Here is a 26,055-nt window from a genome sequence, read left to right on the forward strand (position 1 = left end):
TTTGCTAAGGCCGTAGCGTAACATTATCAGTGATATGGCTATTTATTTGACCTGGATATCTGGACATTTTGTTACAAGACAACCCAATGAAAACTGGAACTCTAATGCACAAATATTCCCACAAAGTACAAGTGCACTGATGATAGTGACGTGTGACGAAGGAGGATGCTTGTCTCTGAACCTAAAATCTACCAAGATGTGCAAACCTCAAAATACCAAAACACATGCTACCTGTTTTCAAAACTGTTGGCCTTTCCTGCCCTGAAAGCCAGAGAGCATGGGTGATCAAGGCAGTTACAATCGATGGGATGTGGAGGACCCTTTGGAAACCCCTTAGGCAAGTAAACCCAGTCTGAAAGTGGTTTTTGTTTCAATTATATAGGTGAGGAATAGTGAGTTAGAATTAGGAATCACTTAAAGATTAATGCTCCTTCTGCACTTGTGTTTTCCTTTGCACTATCATACACATAAGAGTTCCCTTCCATGAAACCTGACGTGTATTCATGTAAAATTGAATATGTCTACATGCTGCAAATAAAATATTAATAAATTAAGTCATTAATGTCATTCTGCATAAAGTGCATTAAAACACATTCCACAGGAACACTTGCTAATTTCTTTTGCACTAAGAGAAAGTGACAGCAGAGAACCAAAGTACGTATATTGGATATAACAAAATCCTGGGCACAATAAATCCAACTCTGCCAGAATTTTTCAAGCTGTATCTGCATCTAATCACTATCAATTTTTGTTGCAGTGGGAATATAGAAGAGTTTTTTGATGATGATATTCCTGCATAGCCATCTCCATTCCAAAGTCTAGAGACCAACCAACACCAAAGATCACTATATTTTATTCCAGGAAACTACTGTTCTATTTGCCTTTTGGAGGCAGTATCTCATCATGTCTTCCTGCACCTCTGCATTCCTCCTCCTTGGGGGAACTGAATGGTCTCTGGCAGAAGGCTCATATTTCAAGGTGCTAACTATAGAATTCCATTTTCCCAGCACAAGACATTCAAGACTGTCTGAATCTAGGTCCCCATTTTTCTATAAAAAACATGGTTTTTACTGCTTGGCAGTCAGAGTAATCCAAAGGAAAGGCCAGAACAGACTGGTGCCCAGAAAGCACATGGAGAACTGTACTGGTTCGGTTCTGATTCTTATAGGCTATGGCTTCTGGAAGGGTTAGCAGCTAGGAATTCAGCCTGAACTTTTGAAGACTTGAACTGAGAAGTTCTCATTCCCAGCAGCCTAAACCTCTTGGTGCACTGGTGTTAGAGCATATTGGCACAGCGTTCACATTCTTGGATGTTCTTCTAGGACACTGGACCCTACCGAGCAGTCTCCTAAATTGTGGTTGGGACTTGTATGTAGCTTTCACAAGCTCTCACCTAAAGCTTTACTTGCAGACATCAAGGGCAGGGTTAAATAACGTCCTAAACATGGTCATTTGGAAACAACTGTTACTGTGCAGCCCATTACCTCAAAGGTGAAATAAATAAGGAACTGCTAATGGTGGGCTGGAGAGACAGTTCTGCCTGATTTTATGCTTCATAGAAATCTCATTTTCTTTTTTAGTATCTAGGTCTGGTTTCGTATCAAGTTATTCAAGAGAGACATTAGTGAGATGTGTAGGCAGCTAATTTGCCATTGTACAGAAGTACATAGATGTTAACATTATAAATAGTGACCAGATAAAGTCTTTATGTTAAATTCTCAGCTCACTTTCTCCATTCAAAGGTATATATAGGACAAAGGAAAAGTCACACGACTCAGTGAAACATAGACCTTTCAAAGACTGGAGCAACTTTCAAAGTGAAAGGATTTTGCTATATAGTTTCAGCTCAGTGCTGGCAATAAGCAGAATCCATCATTAAAACCCCCATAAAAACCCTTCCAAAGACCTGTTAGTCTCTCTGCATGGCCTGTGCCCATGCAGAAACCACCTACTTTACAGGAAGAACAGGTGAGATCAGTGAGAAAAAATGCCAAATGAGAAACAAAACTGGTGAAACGTGACCTGACAGAACAAAAGGCAAATTTGCTTTATGCTTGGCGCAGTTTGGGGATGTTTAAAACTGCAAAACTGGAACTCAATGTACTTAATGATGCCGCTTCCGTTCACTATTGTTGAATAGTCACATATGTTGGGTAAGAAGATTCCAAACATTACACTCTTGTTATAATATTTGGGAACTTCTATCCTTTATGGTTCCACTAAGTGCCAGCTATCTCCATTGCAGTTCAATCAGTGGCATCACTGAGCAAGATTTGCATGCCAGTCTGATTACACTGATTGTGCCTTAGCACATAACAGGAAAGACCACAAGAAGATTGTCATTACCTACCACAAGGTGAAGTCTTGGCACCACATATCACTTGAAGTCCACATATCACTTCTCAATTCTCAATTTAACATCGTCATGTGGATCCTTACTGACACAGCAAAACCAATGCCACAACCATGGCTTCCCAAACCGGCACTTATCCATCCATGTCAAATTCATCATGACAAGACTTTTTCAGGTGTCCCATCGTATTTGTGGGAATAAGGCCTTCCAGTACATGAAGGACTAAATAACATACTGACGCAAATCTAGAAAAGCCTTTTTCGTTTGCAGCACAAGAGCTCAAAGATCAAGCGCAAGAAAGGTGGAAGAATGCCAACATGCCAAATAAACCTCATCAAGGACTCAGCTGAAGAAACCAGGGACTTTTCACTCCTACAGAAAATATGGTCCTCTTCAAATCATATCGGCACATCATATGGTAGAAGCGCTTACTTTCTCTATAAATGGGGACTGAGACAAAATCCTATTTGTGACTGCAGAAACAGACTTTAAACTGTGGAACACCTCATCAGTGTCCCAAACGATCAGATCATGGACGTATCTCTGCCATCCACTCTGTGTCACCTGAAGCAATCGATTGAATCGCCAACCTAGACTTGAACAACTATATTGCTGTTTTTAAAGCCATATGAAAAAAGGAAAACTAGTAGTAATATCAGCTGTGAGTGAAAAGACAGAATCTTTACGGGAGGAAAAGTGCTTTTAGTTTTTCTCTTCCATGGTGTGTTCTCTTATTCATCCCATGGAATGGGACCCCACTCACTCTCCTACCTGTCGAAGATAGGAGCAATCATTAACTGTGCTAAGACTCCACACCAAGATTCAGGGAGGCACTTGCTGCACCATACAGGTAATTAGAGTGACAAATCTTCTGTCAAGTTTACAGAAAGATAATCCACTGACAGATAAATTCCTTATAGACTAAGCAAAACTGGTATGATATTTCACATATGGTTAAACATAACCAGGGCTGTAAACATCACTCAAATGCAGCAAATCATTAGGGGAAAAACAAAAATTCACGTTCTCGTATTGCTCATGGAAAGAACATTACATAGCTTTGAAGCTTGTCACCAGGTAGAAAAAGCTGCCAGATGACAGCATTATCTTTTTTGGACCTGCTGACTACCAGAGCTGAAAATTATGGAGAAATCAAGTTGGCAGGTCAGACCCCGGTGTGAAACACTTTAGGCAGACTCTGCTGGGCTGAATTCTCATCTGAGACATGCAGACGTGTTGCTGAATAACTTGAAAAGCTTCTTCTGCTCAAGTCAAGCACCTGATTTCCAGGGCTGTGCAGTCATGATCCCACATACCTCGCATTAGAGCCAAGCACAGAGAATGGAGAAGTAATGCCATAAGGAGGCTTTTTTATTTGTTTTATTCCTTCTGAAAAGAAAATAAGACTTCAAAGTTTCAGAACAAATACATAGCAAAAAAGTTGATGCTTTACTTTCTATAAATCTCATTTGTCCAGAGATATAGCTCCACACTTATTTATCCAAATACAGATTCATATTTAGCAATACATGTTTTATTATAACCATTATCAGAAAATCAAGATTGCTGGAATTTTGTGCTTCAAGCTACACTGCTCGCTCCAATACTATAAAATGCATCAAACATTAGGTTCCCAGTGTAGTCAAAACACAATTAATATTTAAAACATGATGTTGCAAGCCACCTGGGATGACTTGAAAAGGAAACAAGTTTGCCATCCAGTGAATACTGAGGAAGCATAACCTACAGGGAATAGAGAGCATGTGAGAGTACAGTCTGCACAGCTTGTTGACAAAATACAAAAATAGTATAAGAATGAACTGGGTAATTTTGCACTGATTAAAGCGATGTCCAAATATAAGAATTCACTTTGCTGGTGTGGTAGATTGTCAGCTGGTATCTATGAATTACCACTGCTCTTTTATGGAAAGAATGCACGGCTTTGTAGCTGCTAAAATAAAGCTATTTTCTCAGACTTCCTTCAGCATTTCGGAAATCTCACTGCATCTTGGTAATTATAAAAGTTACAATACCAAGAACTGCCTTCATCTCTTTTCCTGTCTAATAAAAGATACTGTTAGCCTCCCAGCTAACAAATCGGAAAACATTACAGTCACCCTTTAAGAAAAGACCAATTTCTGGCTACAGTATTATTCTGAGAGTTGGGGCATATTTTGTAGAGCGAACAGTCTCAAATCCCTTCCATTTGCATCAAGACATGGCATTAATGCTGATGCTGAATTTGCATTTCTGAAGAAGGAGCCTGATAAAATGAACGTGGCCAATAAACCAAACACAGAACTATTTAGAAGCCGAAGTAAATGACATATATCCCTAAAACCCAGTGAAAAATTCTGCACTTTGTTTTTTGGGAAGTAGGACATGAATCTTTAGTTTAGGCAGGACAATAGGAGGTTTCAATCAAGGCAAACAAAGAGCCTTGGAGAGTTGAGTATGACAAACGAAGCACAGAGTAAGTAAGCTGAACCGGATGCAGCTTTTCCTTATTAGATGCAGACCTGCAGACACAGGGTGGCAGCGCTGCTGGAGCACTCTTTGGAGGATCTGTCTGATGGGAGTTAGCCACAGATACTGTACTAGGTTGGCACCCTCAAGTATCTAAATGGAATAGATCACTTGGCTTAACTTCCCCATGCCTAGGGGTAATTGGGTGTCCATGAGGCTCTCACTTCCTACAGGCAGGAGCTGAAGAATGAGAGCTGGTTATATACCTGCAATCTAGGTTTAGAGCCATCCTTCTGCCTCCAGATGTTTCCCTGAATTTCTTAAACAGGGACTTTATCCTGGGATTAAGGCTACATCACCACTGAGACTGCCACCCACCTGTGTGGACAATTAGCAGCTAAGAAATCCTCATGAGCAACAACAGTGGGGATTTGTCTCCAACAGGCTCAGACCATCATTCACCACCATTCTTTCCCCATCTTAATGTGCAGACACCTGAGGACAGTGCTGGACCACACAGCAGTACAATGCAGTGTTTGCTGAGCCATTGATCCACATACAGGTGTTCTACTGATTTTGCCACTGCCTATACCAACCATTGCTGCTCTGACAAGTTATTCCCTGCAATGCTGTGATGAATGCACTGAGTTGTTATTCAGTCAATGAAATTCCTGCAAAGGATGGGTGATTTTATGCCCAATAATTATTAGTTATACATACAAGGATCTCAGCAGTAACATCTTTCATTTCAGTGCATAAACTGAGCACTGCAGGGGTCATGAAGGAGTCCTTTGTCACAAGTACAGCAACCCAGCTGGTCAAGTGAATTAGGGAGAGTGACAGATTTCCATCTCCTTCTGAAGCATAAAGGGTTGGCCACTACCACAGGCAAAATACTAGACTTGACTGGTCAGTGATCTGATCCACTGTGAAAAGTCCTACATTCCAATGATTTTACAGCACTGGGGATGTCTGCAGAAGATAATGGGATTACAATCAAGAATGGGACATTTTCTATCCACACATACATAATACATGCATGTGTGCATACAGCAATTATTTTCATGTTCTAGAGAGACAGGTCTGAGAAGGTAATGTATAGACATTCTCTTCTTTTGAAAGATGACTTTGTTAAGGCAACACTAGTGGAGAAAACATGTTATGAGAGGATTCTGACTCTTTCAGCAACAAAGGATTAATTTAGTTTATTAGGGTGGTTGCTGATGGCTTCACTGCTAGCCGTATCTGGTAGACCTGGTAGGGAATTATTTGTTACGATGTTTTTTTCACCAGAAATGATGATTTACTTATGGGAAAGTGTTGGTTTTGATGAATTTCCTGTTCTGAAATGTTTTTTTAAATAAAACATTTGAAATTGTTGAAACATCCCATTTCAACATTTTCAGAATGAAAAAATCCAATTTTTCAGGTCAAAAATACTTTGTTTAGAAATTTAAGTTAATTTTAATTTATAGTAAACTTCAAAAGCTAAATCTAAACAAAATGTTTTGAAGTTACTGTTTTGAGTGACCCAATCTAAAGGGTTTTTTTTTATTTTCAGTTTATGAAAATTTGAGATTGACCTTTTGTCCCAAATCAGACAGGAAACATTTAAAATTTTGAAAATTCTTGTAATATGAGAAAGCAGTTTCCTGACCATCTCTAATCTCTGCAGTACTATGTGAATATTGGGGATAGCAAGGTCCAATGTGGGTGCTAGAGGATAGCAGATTTTAATTAGTCAAATTTCCTTCATGGACTTCACAAGAGAAAAACATTTTGCCTTGCTTTTATTTCAAGTTCACATTTGTGCTATGGGCAAAATGTCCAACACTAGCAGCAAAGCATCCTCCCTTCCTCTCTCACAGATGTCCGCGTGCATGTGTGTACACACTTGTTTGTTTTCCCTCTCTCCTATAAATTGCAGTGTCCATTAATGCACGATTTACTGATACTAGATTATCTGCATATCCAAACTATGTAGCACATTTTCAAAAATGCAGTACAGACCGGTAGGTACCTTAAACTCCTCCATTTCTAACTCTCCGAGACAAAAACTAAATTAATAAACCATTCCACAATTGATTTATTTACTGCTGCCAGCATCCCCAGCCACACTTGAGTTCAGCACAGTTCAAGGTAGTAAGCACTTCCATATTACCATCCCAGTTTATTCTTCACGGTGTACGTTCAAGCAGGGGGCAGCGAGTCAGTCGATGAATCACATTTATGGTATTGTGAGCCACACTTGCTCACCCTATGTAGCACACTAAGAATCTGCGTAAGCATTAGAGGTGTTATTTGAAGCTCAGAAATGCATAATCTACAGTACATCTATTAGTTATTGAAGAGAAATAGTAATTTCCTTCAAAAAGAACAAAACTGAAAATATGGAATGTCCGGCTGCCAAACCAAACCCCCTGCACTGCTTTGAAAATCTCAACCTGTACCTCTTCTTTTGTCTATTTCAATTAATTATTCCTGTATGCACATAATGGACCATGTTATATCAAAATGGAAAACTGTGCCTTCAGAGGAGTCCCGTAGTTTCCCCTTTTTAGGAATTCTGGAATTTTAATGATATAGTCTCCTCAGTATTTGATACTGGGCCAGATCCTCCGTTGCTGTAAATTGGCATAGCTCTATTAAATGAAGCTTCACTGATTTACACCAATAGGGAATCTGAGCCAAACTCTCATGCACGTTATGCCGAGTATTTATCAGACACAGGACAGTGAAAGGAGGATCAGAGACACTTGTTGTCTTTCATGAGCGGTTACTGTTAAACCCTGAGTGTGTCACTACCAAGCAAGTATTACCAGGTGAAGTTCTCACCTGTGACCGGTGGAAAGGTAAGACTCAAGGTCAATGCTCAGTGCCAGTAGCTTTACACGGGCTGCTGAGCAAGTCACTTCCAGTTACCAAATAAGAGACAGCCCTTTTATCTTTTATTTAAAATGCAGGCTACCCAAAAGCCAAAGAATTTAGAGATCAAGTCATTAAGGTGTGTATTTCTGTAAGAGCTGAAGTGCTGATAGTTCACATTGAGGCAGTGAGGAACTTTTGCTCTCTAAGCAAAACATTCAACATAAAACAGACAGGTTGTGACGTGTCTCCATTGGTGCCCTGACATGGTCTGATGCTGCCCATGCTGTTTAAGCAAGTGGATCAGGAGGCAAAGGGTCAAGGACGGTCCTTTAGCTGATCAGAGACAGTTGCCTAGCAATACCTTCACTGAGCAGGTATGAAACCTCCATAAGACAGTCATAGTAAATACTTTATATTTTTTAGTGCCTTTCACACAGGGATGTCACAGCACTTCACAGCAACTAATTACACCCTGACCCATGTATCAAAATTGGTATTAGGCTCATTTTACAAACGCATAAATGGAGGTACAGGACGTCCATTGCTCAAGGCAGTGGCAGAAATGGCAATAGACCCTTGGAGTTCCAACTCCCAGCCCCGCCATGCTAGGAACTAGACTATCATTCTCTCTGTAACATGGCTCATGGATGAGTGATCTTGAATCACAACATATGCTGATCTATAAGGTCCTCTTTCTTTGAAAGAGACACACAAGATATGCTAAAGGACCTACTTTTCAATGATGCTGCTATGATTGCAGAGTGTTATCCCAGAGAAAGGTGTACAGGCTGTCACCCTCTTTGCCTTATTAACCACAAAAACAAGAAAAAGGGAGCCTCCTTAAAATCTACATTAAGTAATGTATTTATAAAACCCTTGTTATTGTATTTTTAATATAGTCTCAGAGGTTGTGGTTTTAAAGGTGTAACTAATCCTGGGAGAAGGGCTGAGCTAATGTTTTAAAATTTTGTAATTTTAAAAGTTAGCATTCATCTTACTGAGCTGTGCTGATTTTAAAACACATATTTACCTTATATTTATTGTATTGTGTACTATGGCCTAAGGCACAGACCCTACATGAATAAACTATCCCATAAAAAGGAACGTTGTGAAGAACTGCATATGAGCAGCGTGAGCTAAACACTGTATAATTTTCTTCTATAACAAGACTGGAATCTGCTAACTGCTAAGAGAAATGACTAAGGTGAAGAAAGAGAGAGACAGACTTGGCTGGAAACATATTAACTTACAAAGGCTGAATCTTCTCTCTCAAGGCACAGATGCTTTATGTTCAAGACAGGTTCTTACCTCTCAACTCTCCTAGATCCAATGTCTTCCCTAGTTGTTCTAATAAGTCGGCCCTGGCTGCATTCTTTTTGTGCTTTTTGCCATCATAATGTTGCTGTGCCATCATGGGGTTATTGAACCAGGCTGCACAGAGCTGGCAGTACCTGTCTGAGTCTCTTCTTTGGTGAGGTGAAGATACCACAGGAGAACAATCTGCATGAGGCTGCTTTAGTGAACTCAGACTGGTTTCTGTAAAAGAAAACAATCAGACATGGAGTTCTTAGCCCAACCGCTATTGTTCGAACCTTAAAAAGACCCCACATTAGAAATGAAGAAGAATTAGCAGCAGTTATCACCTTCCATTGCAAATACTGCTGCTCTACATATTTTGAATAATATGGCATACAAATCTACCATCTTCCTTAAAACAGAAGTGTATATGCATTAGGTAGCATGAAACTATTTCTCAATTATTTGCATTACACCAACTCAGGAAGCAAAGCTTCTTTTGGTTGTAGTTACATGGCTTATCATGAAACTTTACCTGTTAAAGTTCTCTTGTTAAAACAGCTACTTATATAAAAATCCAGTGGTGAAGAATAATCAAAAACTGTAATCAAAGTGCGTAACCTTTTGAACGGACATTACATGTATAAATCCAACTATTTCTCGGGGTAGGAAAACTGTTAGATTTATAATCATCTGAACATTCTTGTTTTCAGTTTGTTTGGTCTTAGAAAAGAATAGAAAAAAAAAGAAGAATTTTAAAATGCCACAGATAAAGGCAATATACAGAAGCCAGTTCCCTCTCTCAAATATCTTAAAACACTATTAATACGTGCCATCAATATGTAAACCTTCTCCTTCAGCCCCTCAGTCCTCTTCAGAGTCACCATAAAAGTCTAGCTATCTACTTTTGAAAATGTGATCCTGATCCAAAAGGTTTCAAAAGAAAAATGGATCATTAGTCATAAAGAAATACAGGAGCAGCCTGCATTTGATGCAGTCTCTATCCTGAGTATAGTACAGCTGATAAAATAAAAAATAATTTATAATAAAAAGGTAAAAATTGTGATAATATTGGGATACCAGAATATACAATTCTTAGTAATTAATTGGCACATGTAGCTCATATATTCCTTTTAATGTTGTTTTCCATGTTTAGATTTTAAATAAAATGTCTAATATCAAAATAAAATCTTAAAACTATGCTCTCAGGAAATATGCTTCTTGGGATAAGAGTAGGAAAATGTGCACTCTAAAATTCAGTTTGAGTGCTCTTCTTCTGATCAAAAGGTTGCACTGCTATTCTAGCTCAACTTTAATGAGATTGCATCTATAGGGACTGACAAAGTGATGAAACAACTTCATTATTTGATTCTGTGAAGCTCCTCAGTGAGCAAAATAACGATATATTTAGATGCATAATTATGACCTGAACCCGCCGATCTCCCCCATGATTCAAGAGTGTTAATACAAGTTACAAATCTTCAGCTGACCTGTATGTGAAAGGATCTCTATCAGCTTTCCTTTAAAGGAAACTAAATCTTGCTTCTAATGTTACTAACAACCTTATCAATTTTCATAGTTTTATACATGTCTATTGTTTTTGATGGCAATGGCAAAGGTATTGGATCTTCATAGTCTCAATTATAGTTGATTTTGAAACACATTTCTCCCACTTTCTAAGTCCTGACCGGGGAACCACTTAGGAAGAGAAAAAATGTCTAGGCTGATACCTCTATGGCGTGTCACTAGTGCCAGCACATATGAGTATTAACAAAATGAGCTCCTTTGGGTATTAGTTAACAAAATTATCATCTAGCTGACTCTTCTGTGGAGACATTTATTCTCCTCTTTGGATCGGCTAATGGACTTTCCACTTAACTCCGGGTGAATTGATTTCACTCCACAAAGTGACAGTGTTGTCTATTCACTGTATTGCCATTGGTTCACTGGTACAGGTACAAACAAAATAAAGAGTAGTTCTGCTAAATAAACCGGTCTTCCATTCCCACATCCATTGCTTGCCTTAGCCTGTTAGCTCCTTGGGGCAAAGTCTGTATCCTGGTACATTGGAGCCCGAATCTTGACTGCAGCCTTTGGGTGCTTCTCCAGTACAAACAATAAATAGGAACATTAGCTACTCTTACTATCCATGAGCTAATAGAGCTTATGGGTTTTATGTTATGTTGCTATTGTTCCATTCTGCCACTAGGATTTTAGCTGTTTTCAGCTACGAATCTCCCAGGCTCTTCCAGTCCGTTTTGTCCGTTCACACTGGCCCGGCGGGAGGGACTGTGTGCTGGGGGCTCAGACGGGCACGGGTTAGGCTGAGGTAAATCCACCATGGCCTTGCTCTGGCTGGGCTGTGAAAGGGGCTGCAGCCCAGAGCAGCCTCCTGTGTGGGGAGCTGTCGGCTCCGTCGTTCTCCCCTGTTCTGCCCAGTGCCACTTGCTGGGCACGACAGCCCCAGGCAAATCCCCGACTGCGCTGGTGCGGGGGAGGCCAGGCCCCGGGCGCTCTGCGCGCTCCGAGGTAAAATCCTGAGGTAAAATTCCGAGGTAAAATCCTGGGCTGGGCAGCCTGCAGCTCAAGCAGCATGGCAGGGAGCCTGCCTCCCTCTTCCCTTTCCCACCCATAAAAAGGAGCGCTGTCTCCTGTGACAAACCAACCCTTTCAGTCACAGGAAGTGCCCCAGTCTGCGGATGCCTCATGCTAAGCGCAGCTCCTCCCACAGCAAAGCAAGGTGACAGCACAGCCGCTGCACAGTCCCATTCCAAGGTGACACACCTGAGAGCCATTAGCCACTTCCGGGCCCACTCGCCAGGCCAGCACCCTGAGAGAAACGAGACCCACTTCTCTCCCCCACGTGTTCTCCAGCAGCCCCAAGTCAGGTCTCCTTTCAGGGACCCACTCCCCGTGACACAGTAAATGTCCATCCAGGGCCACAGCCGAAAGGGAGCACCCAGGCCGCCTACCTGGGAGTCCTACCTCTGCTCCTTGGCTCCTCCCTCCTCCTCAACCCCTCTTGCTTCTGGGCCCAGCTTGCACGGACTGAGCTGGTTCTTTCCCTGATTCCTGGGGACCTCCTCACTTCCTGAAACTTGGCAGGGGTCCCCAGCTCTAGCCAGTCCTCCCAACAGCTTTCCACCGAAAACCTCACTGGCAGCTCAGTTATTGATCTCCTTCCGCGTTTTCCCCCTCCGGCAACGCACTGCTGCTCCATCTGTCTCTCCCTGTTCTCAGACAACTCTCAGCCACCCCTTCCTGCAGCTCCTTCTCTCCTTTATATGGCCCGGCTGCCTTCTCTTAAACCGGTTTGGAAGGCAGCTAATCAGCTACAACTGCACTAAACCCTCTCACCCTGTAACAGGGACAGCCCCTCTCCACAGCCCGCACAGGTAAGCTGACGGGCCAGTCTGCCAGCTCCTTCCTCCACTACACCCCTAAGCTGACAATAAGTCCCTCACCATTCCTGTGCTCTCCAGGCACGTGGTTTGGGTGGGAACGGGCAGAAAGACCCCAGTATCCATGTCTCACAACCTCAAAAGTCTTCACCTTCCTGTGGCTTGGCTAAGACTACATAAGATAATAGTCTCTCTCTCTCTCTCACACATCTCCCCACCGGGTTACAACAACAGTCATGGAACAAAGCCTTTGGACATGACACCCCAAGTGTCCCTCTTTGACCACATCCCATCACATGCAGCTCTTATTTGTATCTTTATTAACAGTGAGATAAACTGGAAAGCTGCTAGAGACTGATCTCCATTTCCTGGTCCCTGTCCCATGGGTTACTAAGGTCGCACCCTCCATCTGATGGCAGGGGTCAGGGTCCACTCACTCCAGTAACTACTCTCCTGTCCAGCAGCAGAGGGGCTAACAAACACATGTAACTCCACTTTATGACTCTCACTCAGAGGTGACGTTTAGCTCCTTCTGGCAGCTCTTCCTAGGGGTGAGCTTTTTGCTTGTTACCAGGAGCCTCACACCCTGGTCTCCAATTCTGAGAGGGCAGAATTCTTTGTGCAAATGTTAATAATTCCCAGCTTTGTAAATGCAATCATGTAGTTAAATGTTTAACAACTAACATTTATTTGCATCCAAATTAACTGTGGGTACAAAAGTTTTGTTGTACCTTTTCCTTATATACCTGGCATAGAGTGGGCACAATATGCCCCCACCGTCCCCCAAGCCTTTCTGGAGGCCAGCCATACTATACACACTGGATTGTTCTGTATATTTCTTGCTAATTCTGTATACAGTGCTGAGATGATTCCAGCTCAGGTCCCAGACATTTTGGTGCTTTCTCCCACAGAAATATAGTAACTAGCTCTTTCCTTTGAGCCTCACACGAAGTTTTTATTATGCAAATAAAAGATAAAACTACTTCTCCAAAAGAACTCATATGCAGCAGCCAGTGTGCAGGAAAGGCCAGATGGCATTTTCCTCATAAAATCACTTGTTTCTCAACAAATAAAAGCAATTTGCCTGTAACTTCAGTGCCTTGCATTCCAAAAGGACAAATAAATCCTTATAGACACTGAACACAATCCAGATAAATTGCAGAAAAACAGTATGTGATCATTGCATACACAACTGCATTGTAATGCATACACACAAAAGGGCAGAGTTAAGGCTGCCAAGTGAAGCAAACAACAACAAAAATATCAGGAAATGAGTTGCTTAGCGTGCTTAAGCTTCCTTTAATGCAGTATTTTTAATGGAATTATAACTAAATCAAGTGTGGCTTTCCTTGTGTATTATTGCCAATACTAATAGTTAACCAGCTAACAAGCCTCCCCTACTCTTAATAATCAGCGTCAACAACTGTCCAGTGCTTTAAACACGTATAACCTTAAGTAAGTGCTAAGTATTGTTAGCTTAGGAATAGGCAGAGTCCTCAGCCACTTTGCCTAAGGACTGGCTATATACAGTTAGTAGTTTGCAGCGGGTAGGTTAACTTATCACACTGGCCCTGTCTGCAGGGAGGCAAGTACAATTGGGAGCATCTGCTGCTCCCTCCAATTCCCTGGGACTCCTCCTTATTGCATTGTGCAAAGTTCAGATAAAAATCACTCCCTGCACTTGCTCTGTCTACTTGCTGCATGCAGACACTATATATTTTATTAGAACCCTGACTATTCATATGATGTCCCAATCAAAGGAGAATGGACTAAATGACATACAAGGAATTGAGTTCGAGCGGACAGCAAAGTAAGGGGTCCATTCAGTTTTACACCACTTGGCTATCCCACGCTCTCCCGCGTACTAGGTGGTGCGTGAACTTCTCAAAGATTCCAAGGCTGTGTGGCTGTCAATAGCGGTGTCTGGGTGATTATTCCAATCAATCAGACTTTGGAAATGTGTTTCATGGTTTCTCCCCTCTATTCCCATGCACACTGTATTGTGAGAGTTAGTGATGGACTACTTTAAAAAACAGGAATGCAAGAATAGAACCTGCATTTCCTTGAGCTATAGAAGTTATCCTCTGCAGTGTTACAAGACTACATCTTTCCATTCCTGGCTTTATTTTTGACTGCTGGGATTATCTGCAATGACTGTAGAGGCGTTTGTGCATCTGGCACCTTATAAATAGTGATTATGTGTCAAGATCCAGGAATTATAGTTATGCGGTATATTGAACATGCTGCTTGCCTGGGCCCCAGCTATAAAGTTAAATATGTTGGCTCTTTTGGTCAGCTTTGTCCTTGTTTATAAGTTAGCTGCTGCCTTGGAGGGAGACTGGGGTGGTCTAGGTTCACATAGTGATGGTGGTGTCCTCAGGATTTATATCTGCTGCACAATAAAGAATTATGACTGGAGCAGACCCTTTGCTGCTGTGTTGGCTAAATGAGAGAGTGAACTCTAGATTATACATCACAGCTTGTCTCACATCCACTCATCCTTCACTGATTAGCAGTTCATGCCAATCAAAACATAATTCATGGGGAGAGGTCATTAGCCGTGGTGCTGGAACAATTTTTATAGTGGAGGTGCTGGGAGCCCATTGAACCAAACTGTAAACCCTGGATATGATGGAAACCACTTCAAGCTGATGCACCACTAGGGCCAGCACCTAATATTAGTGGAACCTGACTTCGGGCCTTTGTCTTTTCCAGTAAGTTATCTTAGTAATTCTGGCTAAAGCAGCAATCATGCTCCTTCCAGCCCCCAGACGCTCTCTCCTACCAAAGCCCATAATCCCCCAGGTAAAAGTCCAGTGTGGAACGTTCTACTCATTCCATGAGCTATTGGCTGCAGCAGAAGTATAAGGAACAGATGTGAAGCCCCATGGATTTCCCTCTGTCCTGCACTTTTGACAGCGCTTTGTATCTGTGTGAAGGGAGCATACTGAGCTTCCAAACCAGCATTCCACCCTCACACTAGTGGTAGTGTTTTACACTATTCTGTGCTCATTTTGCACAGGTGTTCATGACTTACCGGGTACACAGTAGTGAAGCATTAGTCCTCTTAGTGATGCATTGGTAATGCAAAATATATTGTTGTGCAGTTGCATCCCTTTGACTAGATTACAACGACTGCTAGGCCTAAACTATTGCTGTATTCAATGGACAATTAATGAAAAGCATCCAGTATCTACTGGAATTCATGATCTTCCCAAACAGAAATAAATGAACGTTGACTTCACTCCAAATGGGAATTTATCTTTTTGACATACAGTACCCTCTAGCCAGAAACAGGACAAAATCTCATCCCCTCGGCAGCAACATGAAAATAATTAACCCTGGCAAAGCTTTCGGTTTTTTAAAAACCTGTTCTGCCATATCTAAAAGTCGAATGTACAAACTACAGATTTGACTCTGGTTCTACTGTTGCAAGATGTTAAGTAGCTTATAACATCTGCCTTTCATTCTTTTGGGGGGGGTGCGTTGGGGGAGGGGGTTGAGGAAGTCTTACTTTTGCTGCATGAGGCAACATTTACAGGTAAAAACTTCAGCATACTGGTGATGGACTACTGTGACTTATTTCTTGTGTACAAAGCTTTCTATTCATAGGACTACTTACAAAGGCACTGAACTTTACTCTATCCGAGAGGAGCTCAGCATAACAATACGAAGAAATTATCTACTCTGCTGCACTATTACAAAAGGGAACTGTAGAAATATAGTTTCCCCTCAGAAAAGAAGAAATTCCACAGATAAGGCTGACAGAACTTGTCTTCACCAAAGCGCTACAGCAGTGTGACACTGAAACGCTTTAGTGGAGATGCTACTATGCTGACGGGAGAGCTTCTCTTGCCAGCAGAGTTAATCCACCCACCCCCCCGAAAGGCAGAAGCAATGTCAACAGGACACGCATTCCCATTGACATAGCGCTGTCTACATGGGGAGGTGCGAGGGTTAGGTCGGCATAACTACATGACTCAAGAGTATGGATTTTTCACATCCCTGACCAACATAGTTTTACTGATATAGATCTGTAGTGTCCATCTGGCCTGATTGTAGACTGGATTTATAGTCACAACCAAATTCTAACGTTCCAGCACTTTCTACAGATCTGAGAAGGAAAACCTGAATCAGGCACCAATGGAGTGAAATGCCAAGGAAATTCTATTCACTGTGTCTCATGATGGGAGTCGTGTGCAGATTATCGCACCTCCAAAAATATGGGTGTCTTTGACATTTGACTAGCCAGTATAATTTCTTACCAACAATGGCAACGCGAGGTCTTATACTGCACATTAACTATCAGCTGTGGAACCACTGCTCCTGAGACATGGCACTTCCTCAAATGATGATTCATTATCAACCAACCTAATCTCCTGCTCCTGATATGCCATCTTCCACCTTCCTGAAATGAAGCACTTGGATAAATGACAGTAGCAGCTATTATTTTACACACAATTCTCTGTTTTATAATTTGCTCTGATGACTGATGTAAGTGGACAAAAGATGCTATAAATGACCAGAGAAATTTATCAATAGCATTGGAGATACAAAGCCTCTGAGGGCGCCAGCATCACACAGCAAAAGGAATGGGAAAGGATAAAAAATATTTCACCACAGTGATGAGACATCACTTTTTCCAGTAAAGAAAAAGCTTAGTCAAACCACTCCTCAACTGTCTAACTGCTCCAGTTGGGAAACTATAAACTTAAAGATCAGCATTTTGTAACTTTGAGATGACAAGATAAAGAAGTACAATATTTCTGAAAGAAATTGAAAACCAACCCAAATTTTCTGTGGTACGGTGTACACAGGAAAACCAGAGCATCACATAACAGTTAGCCCTCAAATCCAGGAGGCAATATCAGTTTGTGCACAGAGACAGAGAATACATTGAAATATATATCTGCAAAATGTATCTGCATTATTGCCATGATCAGAGAAGAAGACTGCTGTGTAATGAATAATTGTTATTTAAAGCTATCAAGAAAAGCATCTAGATTACCTGATAGGAGTACCAGGATAATCCTTCTTTGGTAATAAAGCTGCTATAGCAGAGAGTATTATGTATGTAAGAGGGATGCATTGCTTCAACTATATAGGGCATATATTAGTCAAAGTTTAGGATTTATGTCACTCCACACTGATTCAGAAGATCCAGAAGAGCTCAAATAAGTTTGGGAGCTAGCATGAAAATTTGTGAAAGTATTAAACTCCTCAGCTGTATTAGAGAGCAGTGAAGAAAACAAGATGGGCACTAACACTAGCTTGTTTATATGGAAAGTAATCACACTCACATGTACATCAGATTCACAATGTACGACAGTGTAATGATGGCCAATTACTTGAACAAAAAAGTCCACAGGGAAAAAACAAAAAACAAGATTGGAGGTGGAAGTGAGTGTCGAAATATAATAGGTGACACTCTTCTCTCCCTGAGTCAGGACTGACCCAAAAGTCAGAGGGGATGTCAAAACAGAGCTTCTGATCACCTGTGCTCATTAAAGCTCCCAAGATACTTTTTGTAAGACCAGGGGTATTTGCTTTGGTGTTCCGGCCAGTGTTCAGGTAGGGTGACAAGGAACAGAACTTTGGTAGGAGAGCTGGTTGAAAATGTTCAGATTTTGGTGACAGTACACATTTTTTCAACTCTAGTTTTACTGGAAAATTTCTGTTGTTTTTCAACCAGCTCTAGAATTATATACCTGTAACTTTCCAATGAAGTTTCAGCTGCACACATTCTTCATTTTCTCTTCTAAACTTCTTGTTTTTGTTACTGAAGGATTTAAATAGCAGCTACCTTCCAATCCAGAGGTGGCTCCAAGTCTATGGTGAATGAAGTTATTTATGGCTAGCCAGATGTAATGTATAAATTCTTGAGTCTCTCAAGCATATCAACAGTGTTGATTAAATGCTCATTATAGACATTTACATAGAATGGCCCTATCAGTAGAACTACAAGTAAGATACTTAATCTCAGCCCAAGTGAAAAATGTTTTGGGAGGTTTCATAAATTTTTGGAGCATTTCTTTATTAGGGGGCTATGAACAGTTTACATGTTTGCGGAGATTTGGTATTCTAACTTTTTTTGTCCTATAAATTAAAAAAGAATTTCATGCTAAAAGTTCAGACTCTCAGTACTCCTGACTCCCAGCATGAGCAAGTGCATAAAATACATCTACATATTAAAACAAACATCGGTCTCATGGCTGAAGGGGAGAATTTTAACTGCACGGTCTCTTTTAACCTCTCCATTTATATGCCCTCTAAAGAGCTTGTGACTTTTAACTTGAGATAGTTCTGTTCAGCACACTTTTTTGATTTTGCATGTTTATGTTCATCCCAGGATGAAATGTCACAGTGAGATGAAACTGAAGCAGAAGCAACTGACACATACAAACAAGTACTCTTACTGGTCTGAAGAGGTTGAAGTCTCTAGAAGATGATATTCTTTCTGAGTGATTACAACAACTGAAGAGCTCATTACACATGGAGATGTTCAGCAAGTAGTGCAGGTGGATTACAGACTCCGATCCACTTGATTCAGATTAACAAAATTAAATAGAAAAAGTGAAATCAGGGCTCTTTAGAAGTGCTGCCGGAGAAGGGTTGTGGGCTAATGTTTTCTTTTTATGTAGGACAGATGCAGCACGGACAATATCACTGCAAACTTCCACTATACAGCCTTCTAGGGTTGAGAAGGGACGTCAGTCTCCAATGTCCATTCAAGCCTTTGACTAGTTAGTGCCAATTAATGTACTGCGTGTGGGTTTCGGGTTTTTATATGAACATATGGATCATTAGGAACAGAAGAGATATCATGATTAGGCAGTTGGTGAGCTGAGACCACAGCCTATCATGCTGAGCAATATTGTCGCATTGTTTCCTTGTACTCCATCTGTCTCTAGGTTGTCGCTTGTCTTATACTTCAGTTGGAAGTTCTTTGGGGCAGGGACTGTCTTTTTGTTCTGTGTTCATGCAGCACCTAGCACAATTGGGTCCTGGGCCATGACAATGGCTCCTAGGGGCTACTGCAATTCAAATAATAAATAATAAATAATTTCACACTGGCCAGAAAACAGCTTATGGATTTGAACAGCTGACTTATATGTGAAGCGCCCCACCTGGCTCAGAGAACAGGGATATTCCTTAAATCATTTGAGGCTTGATCCAAAGCTCACTGAGTTCAATGGGCTTTGTATCAAGCCCTTCAGGCTTTCCATCCTGCAGAACAAACTAGTGGAAGCTTGGAAAGTTCAAACATTTTCCTTACAAAGGAGTTGGGTCTTTTAAAAGAAATTCTAAACAGTCTAATATACATATATAAACAAAGTCCCCGTCTTAGAGTTTACCACAATCCTAGCCCAGCTTTGTCCTGAAGACAAAAGCCTGATACTGGCCTTCCAAGCAAGAAAGCAACTTTAAACTGAGTCATTACGCCATCTCATATTGTTAAGGGTGGGTTAGAAGCTGTGGGCACCATGGCACCCAAAACCTGGGCAGAAACTAATAAGATGGTAAATAACTTCCATGCTCAGTTTGAGCTCCCATGTTCAGGTCCCAAACCACTCAGGGTAAAATTTTCAAAAGCACGTAAGTCACTTAGGAGTCTAAGTCCTATTGAAAATGAATTAGTCTCTAGAGTCACTTAGGTGCTTTTGACATTTTTACCCATGGTGTCTTCCTGACAGAAAGCCATGCCAGCTGGTCACCAAATGCCCACTGGGTCTACTACATTTCTGTACTTTAAATGATGACCTGTCATGATTCCCTTCAGGAAGATATTCTTTCGTTAGAACAATGAGTAAGCCACCGTTTAAAGTGATTCCCTGCTACTCCCCCAGGTAAAGGAACTAACAATTCTTAAGGGCAACAAAGAGAAGAATAAAAGACAAGTGATATTTTATTTATCATCTACAGTCTGTAAAGTAAGAAAAACTTTATTTAATTATACCTAGGATTTACACACAACTCATTAGACGGGGATATAAAATGCATAGCTAAAGTTAAATTATTTTCTAAGGAACTGCCACTGGTAGTAACTATGAAATACACTGTACCTATCTGTAGGATTACAGCCCAATTTCAATGCCTGTTTAGCGCACAGAAAACTTTGATCCAGTATCCACTGTCTGAACTGAATTGCAGTGGAAGTTCAGTCTCATAGAATTTTAGAAGTTTGAAAGGATTTTATGGCTAGAAAACAAGATGGCTAAATTATTTGATTCCAACATTTGACTTTTTAAAATGTGAAAGTCAATGGACTTGATTTATTGGAATCACTGCAGAGAATGGCATGAATACCACCTAGGCAAAAATCAAGCAGCCAATGATCCAAAATGTTTTGAAATCTAGATTTTCCTCTCAGGTGAGAAGATTGTATTCTGCCCTGTGCAATAACTGTAAGGGGCTATTAAATGTATTGTCAAATAATTTCTTATAATGAAAGAGAGTCTTGATGTTAGTTACACATGCTGGGAGAAAACACTCTTCCAATGTGCAAAAGATTTTCAGGAACATGGAAGCAGAGATAAGATTCTAAGGCAAGAGCCAACACTGACTGATACACTACTAATCTATGTGAACTACGCAGGCAGTAATGAGCATCAGCAATTTTTTTTAAAGGTTGTTATGACAGCAAGAAAAATGAATAGCTGCTTCTGTTGATCTTCATTAGTTAGCTATCCATTTATTTCTGAATTAGCAGAGCCATTAGAGGCTGCCATGCCCACCAATCCTGCTTTTGCGCAGGGAAGAGTCATCAAACCAAATGGACAGAATGTTCTGCTTTTTAACATCGCCTCATATTCTTTGTCTCTAGACTTACCTGTAGCCTTTAGCGCTGGCTGTTCACCTAGCAACAGTTTTAACCTTTTGGCATGGATTTTGCCTTGGTAATGTGATTCAGCCACCACTGCCGAGGTGAAGGACATGTTACATAGCGTGCAGCATTTGTTCTTATCCACCGAGTCATCGTCACTGCCCTGGATGGAGACAAAAGAAACAGAGGTGTCACCTAAAACCAGACAGATCTTTGCAGAGAAAGGAAAGAGAGAAATCAAGTTCTGCAATGTCATTGCAAAGCCACAGATGTACTGGCATCTGGGCTACAAGTCACTTGCTTTTGTACAGGAGGTTCCCAGGCTTGCATAGCATTTCCACTATTTTTTCTAGAGGTGCTAATTGCTGTATTTTTATTTTTACAGATTACCAAAATTTTCATGAAATTGGGTGTCCTCTAAAATTGAGAAAAAACAGATTCTGGGGGACACCATAACATTTAAGATAAATGGGTGTGTCAGAAAAGCAGAAGACTTTCTAAGGTTGGATGATCTATTTTCTAATGGATGGAGAGTTATTCTGCTACACATGCACAGGATTACAGCAGCCCTCGGGTCCCAAGAGCAGCCCAGGACCACAGGCTGCATGAAATATGAGAGCTTTGGAAATGTGCTAGAGAATCTTTCGCTTATATACTGTGAGAATTAAGCATTTAACAGTTCCCAAACATCTCTCCCTATTCATCTTGTTTCTTATTCAGGCACTGATCAACAGGATCTCTGAATGCCTTTTTTAATTGTCCTATTGTTCTTAGCCGGCTGCATTTTAAGCCTCCACAAGGAAATATGTCCTGCAGGACATTATTGCGACATCGCTTTTCAGGTGCAGCATTCACCTACTCCTGATATTTCTATTTCTATTTCTCTCTCTCCCTCACACACACATACACACCCCACCCCTCTTCAGTATATTTAAAGAGAGACAATAGGTTTAACTGAAGGGAGCAGAGCTATGTGAGATGAGGATAGGGAATAATTGCCCAACTCAACTGATGAATGGGTGGGGAAAAAAGTTCCCAAACAACTCAAAGGCTAAACTTTGCTTGCACAACCAATTTGGCAAACTCTGAAGAACAGCCAAACACTTTCATAGATATTGGGCTCATTGTCAACAGTTTACAAACAGGACTAAAGGGCTGCATTTGTAACAAGTATTACTCATAATGAATATTTGAGTCAGCACCATCAGAAAAAGTGGTGAGTGAATTGAGAGCTGTACATGGTTGGCCAGATTTTCAGAAGAGCTCAGCATGCTGGCTTGGCTGTTTATTGAAGTGCCCAAATAGGATCAGAGTTTTTTTTCAAATCTAGCCCTATTTGGAGCGAGAACTTTCCAATAACTAGGGAATCCGTGTCTTACTTTTGTTTATCACACTTGGAATCAATAGAAAACCATTGTTTAAACCGTACTTCTCTTCCAGCTACCCTGTGTTCCTGAGAGTATGTATCCACAGCTGTTCACAGTGAAGTCATAACAAAACAGGGTGCTCAGAATCAAACCATATGCAAACGTGTATTCTTTCACACCATGAATCATTAGGTAATGCTGCCAAACCAGTAATATGTTAGGGGAGGTGTGCCAAGCTCTCCAGACACCTTATGGGCTTAGGTTGCTGTTGCATTAAGTGTTATTTTCATTCCCTGTGATTATGCAGAACTGAATAGATATTTTGACAAAAACTAATGGTTGCTATCTAGATCTCTGAGGTGTTGAGAACCAAAACTAGAACAATTCAAACACATGGAGCAGGAGAGACATATAAATAAGGCTGCTTGACAATAAAAGCTCAGAACAAGGCATGAAATATACTAAAACCACTTAGTATTCTTAAAGAAAACAGCATTGCTTAACTATAATGCAATCTTTTTATTTATTTAAAATGAAGACTATCTGATTAGAACTAGAGACTTACAGCTTTTAGATCGCTTCTGGAGGCAACTTGACCGATTGCCCTCTAGAATATGCGGTTTTTCAAATGTGTGTGTTTTCTCCGCTTAGCAGTGTCTGTGCATTTACTGTATAGGCTCATTCACTCAGCAAGCTGGTCAGGCTTGGCCCCCAACCCACAGTAAAAATCCCTCTAGCAATGAGCCATCTGGAGACAACATTGTGCACTGTTTTAACCTACTGTTCCTCCAGCGGATGGTATGTAGTCACTATTGACAAGACACTTATGATCTGCAGTGAAACAGTCTGGATTTAGCAATTGCTGTTGTTGGATGGGTTCATTAAAAAAGAGGAAGTTTTCAATCTCTGTCCTTTTATTACACAACTCCCAATATTGCAGCATAGTCAAGGTGTTAACCAAGGTCCCACTGCCTTTTCCCCTTTCAAACCTACTCTAATATTGCCAAAGAAAAGCCTAACATAGCATTAGCATTTCATTTGGATGCATCCCCACTCTTCTCATATGCCAAAACAAGGGGCAGCCAGTCCCAACAACTAAACTCTCTGCTTCCCTTATGCTCTAGAGTGTAATCACGATAGAGCTAAATGAAAGTGTTTATTATTATTATCCACAAATTTTATACATATAATGTGAAATTCACACCGGTGCAGAGAGTCGGAGCACAACCTAAATACCATGCTAAGTTCCACTTCAGTTTCTGGGCTGAATGAGATTTGACTGGTGTATCAGCCTTGTGCTGGTCATCTACATAGGGGTTGGGTGATTTTTACCTAGAGTGCTCCCTTATATACCGAAAAAGCCATCAGTGGCTGCAAGTGCTGACTACTCTGGGGGAAGGGGAGTTTTTCAAAGGTACAGGGGGCAGTTAGAAACCAACTGAAAAAAAAAGTCAGTGGGAATTGCATACCTAGTTGTCCTTTGTGACTTTGAAAAATATCCTCCTTACATACTGCCTAAGGAATACAGAGCCCACATTTGTTAACTGCGTCAAGCCACTGCACTAAATAATTTTAATGGGAGGTTAAATTAAGGAAAAGAAAAATGTAGGCTGAATATCTGGAAACATTTCTATGGGAGTTGCAGATAAGTCTTCCAGTGAAAGTGGCGGTAGTCCAATGGATTCTGACATTTAATGTTATCATGAACCCTCCTGCAGGAGGATATATTATAGCAACTTTAGCCAAATAAGAGTTTTCCATCTCCACTATATATGATGCTATGCTGCTCCAAGGTATGCAGTGCTGGCACAGCTTTAACAGAAGACTGAGCCTGAATGAAGAGTTCAATAACCTTAGCGTTATTTTTAAGTTGTGATGTTACCACTAGGTGTAGTTCTCTTGCCTGGCAGAAATATTTACTGCTACCAGAACACCACAATGACCCATTAATAGTATTGTTAAAGGCATGACAGTGTGCAGGGTTTATTAATTAAACTAAATAGGGACCAAAGTGCTTTTCAAAAGGGTTTAATCTGAGAATTCACCATTTCAGTCCCACCCTCCATGCCCTTTAACACAACACATCTTGTTAGCACTAGCTTCTAGCTCCCCCCTTGTCAAGCAAAGCATTACCAAAATATAAATCAGCCATTTTTAAGAACTGTGCAGTCCTTTTCTATCCAGACCTGTTGGCATTATGCACTGATTAAATTCAGATGATTAATTCATCCTTGCAATATCTTTGCCACACAGTGCGGGTAACTTTGCAAGAATATTTGAGTGTGTGCTGTAGGGAAACTTGGGATGTTGGAAACCAAATGCAAATGACTGATTTCCATCTACAGTAGCTAAGACAGCAGCATGTGCATTTTGTCACAACCAGCTACAACAGCAAAAAAGCAGGTCAATTTTCAACACTAGAAATCTCACTGTTCACCAAAAAACATGTGGATTAGGTAAGAGGAGCTACAGCAGCAGGGACAGCAAAGTTTGTGCAGCTAACCCAAGTCCACCTCAGGTTCATTTTCATCACAAAGAGCCACTGGAGAAAATACCAATTTTCATTCCTGATTTTTTTCTTAGTTAATCAGAATCAGTTTTAGACCCAAGGGGAAAATCCCACAGAAGCATATTTTCTACTCTGAGTGCAATTCACACTTCTGTTAAATGAGATTCAAGGTATTTTACATGTCTTCATAGAGGAATTATTGAAAGTCAAGCACGCAGTGAAAAATGCTCATTGGCCATCAGTGGCTGCAATACATAAAGAGCCAGCATCTGAGCTCGCCTGACAACCGTATATACTGAAGTGTTTATGAATTTGAGTCTCTCTCTCTCTCACTGTGCATGTGTGTTTGTCTTATGCTTTGATTTGTTTGCAGTGTTATCGTAGCCACATTCATCCCAGGATATCAGACACACAAGGTAGGTGAGGCAATGTCTTTTATTGGACCAACTTCTGTTAGTGACAGAGACAAGCTTTAGAGCCACACAGAGCTTCTGGTTTGGAAAAGATGCTCAGTGTCACAGCTAAAAATGAGGTGAAAAGACAGATCAAAACCGGTGGTTTAGTGGGATACAGATTGTTGTAATAAGCCATAAATCCAGTGTCTCTCAAAACCATGATTTTTAGTGTCTAGCAAAGTTATGAATTTAAGTTTCCAGACTCCTCTTTTGATGGTTTTCGTAGGTTTCCTTTGAGGATGGGGACTGAGAGATAAGATATGGCATGTACATTTTGTGAAAAGTGTTTGCTCATGGGTTATATGGTGTCCAATAAAGAGAGTAGCTCATCCACCTTGTCTGTGCTTCAATGACATTGTTTCATTTCAACCTACTTTCATGGATGGCGTGCAGTTAAAAAAAGCCTCAAATAAACCTTAGACACTTACTTACACTGTATTCTTTTTCTTTCTCCATTGATTCTCAGATCACTCAAACTACTCCTCTTTTTTACTGGCCACTAAAGTTTCTGGTTGA

The 26,055-nt window shown here is 40.8% G+C and overlaps 1 protein-coding gene across 4 annotated transcripts in view; it reads right to left on the reverse strand.

The window, feature by feature from the left end:
* Window positions 1-26,055, reverse strand: part of ZMAT4 (zinc finger matrin-type 4) — a 123,428-nt gene that overhangs the window by 26,783 nt on the left and 70,590 nt on the right. For all 4 annotated transcript variants that reach the window (XM_067545272.1, XM_067545263.1, XM_067545243.1 and 1 more), the window contains exons 4-5: window positions 21,215-21,371; window positions 8,996-9,223 (exon numbers count right to left, since the gene is read on the reverse strand). In XM_067545272.1, the coding sequence (XP_067401373.1) occupies window positions 8,996-9,223; window positions 21,215-21,371 (385 nt within the window). The remainder of the gene's footprint in view (window positions 1-8,995; window positions 9,224-21,214; window positions 21,372-26,055) is intronic.

This window comes from Emydura macquarii, unplaced genomic scaffold (assembly GCF_026122565.2).
Source record: "Emydura macquarii macquarii isolate MOO-44397 ecotype Brisbane River unplaced genomic scaffold, CSIRO-AGI_Emac_v2 contig_201, whole genome shotgun sequence".
Lineage (NCBI taxonomy): Eukaryota > Metazoa > Chordata > Testudines > Chelidae > Emydura > Emydura macquarii.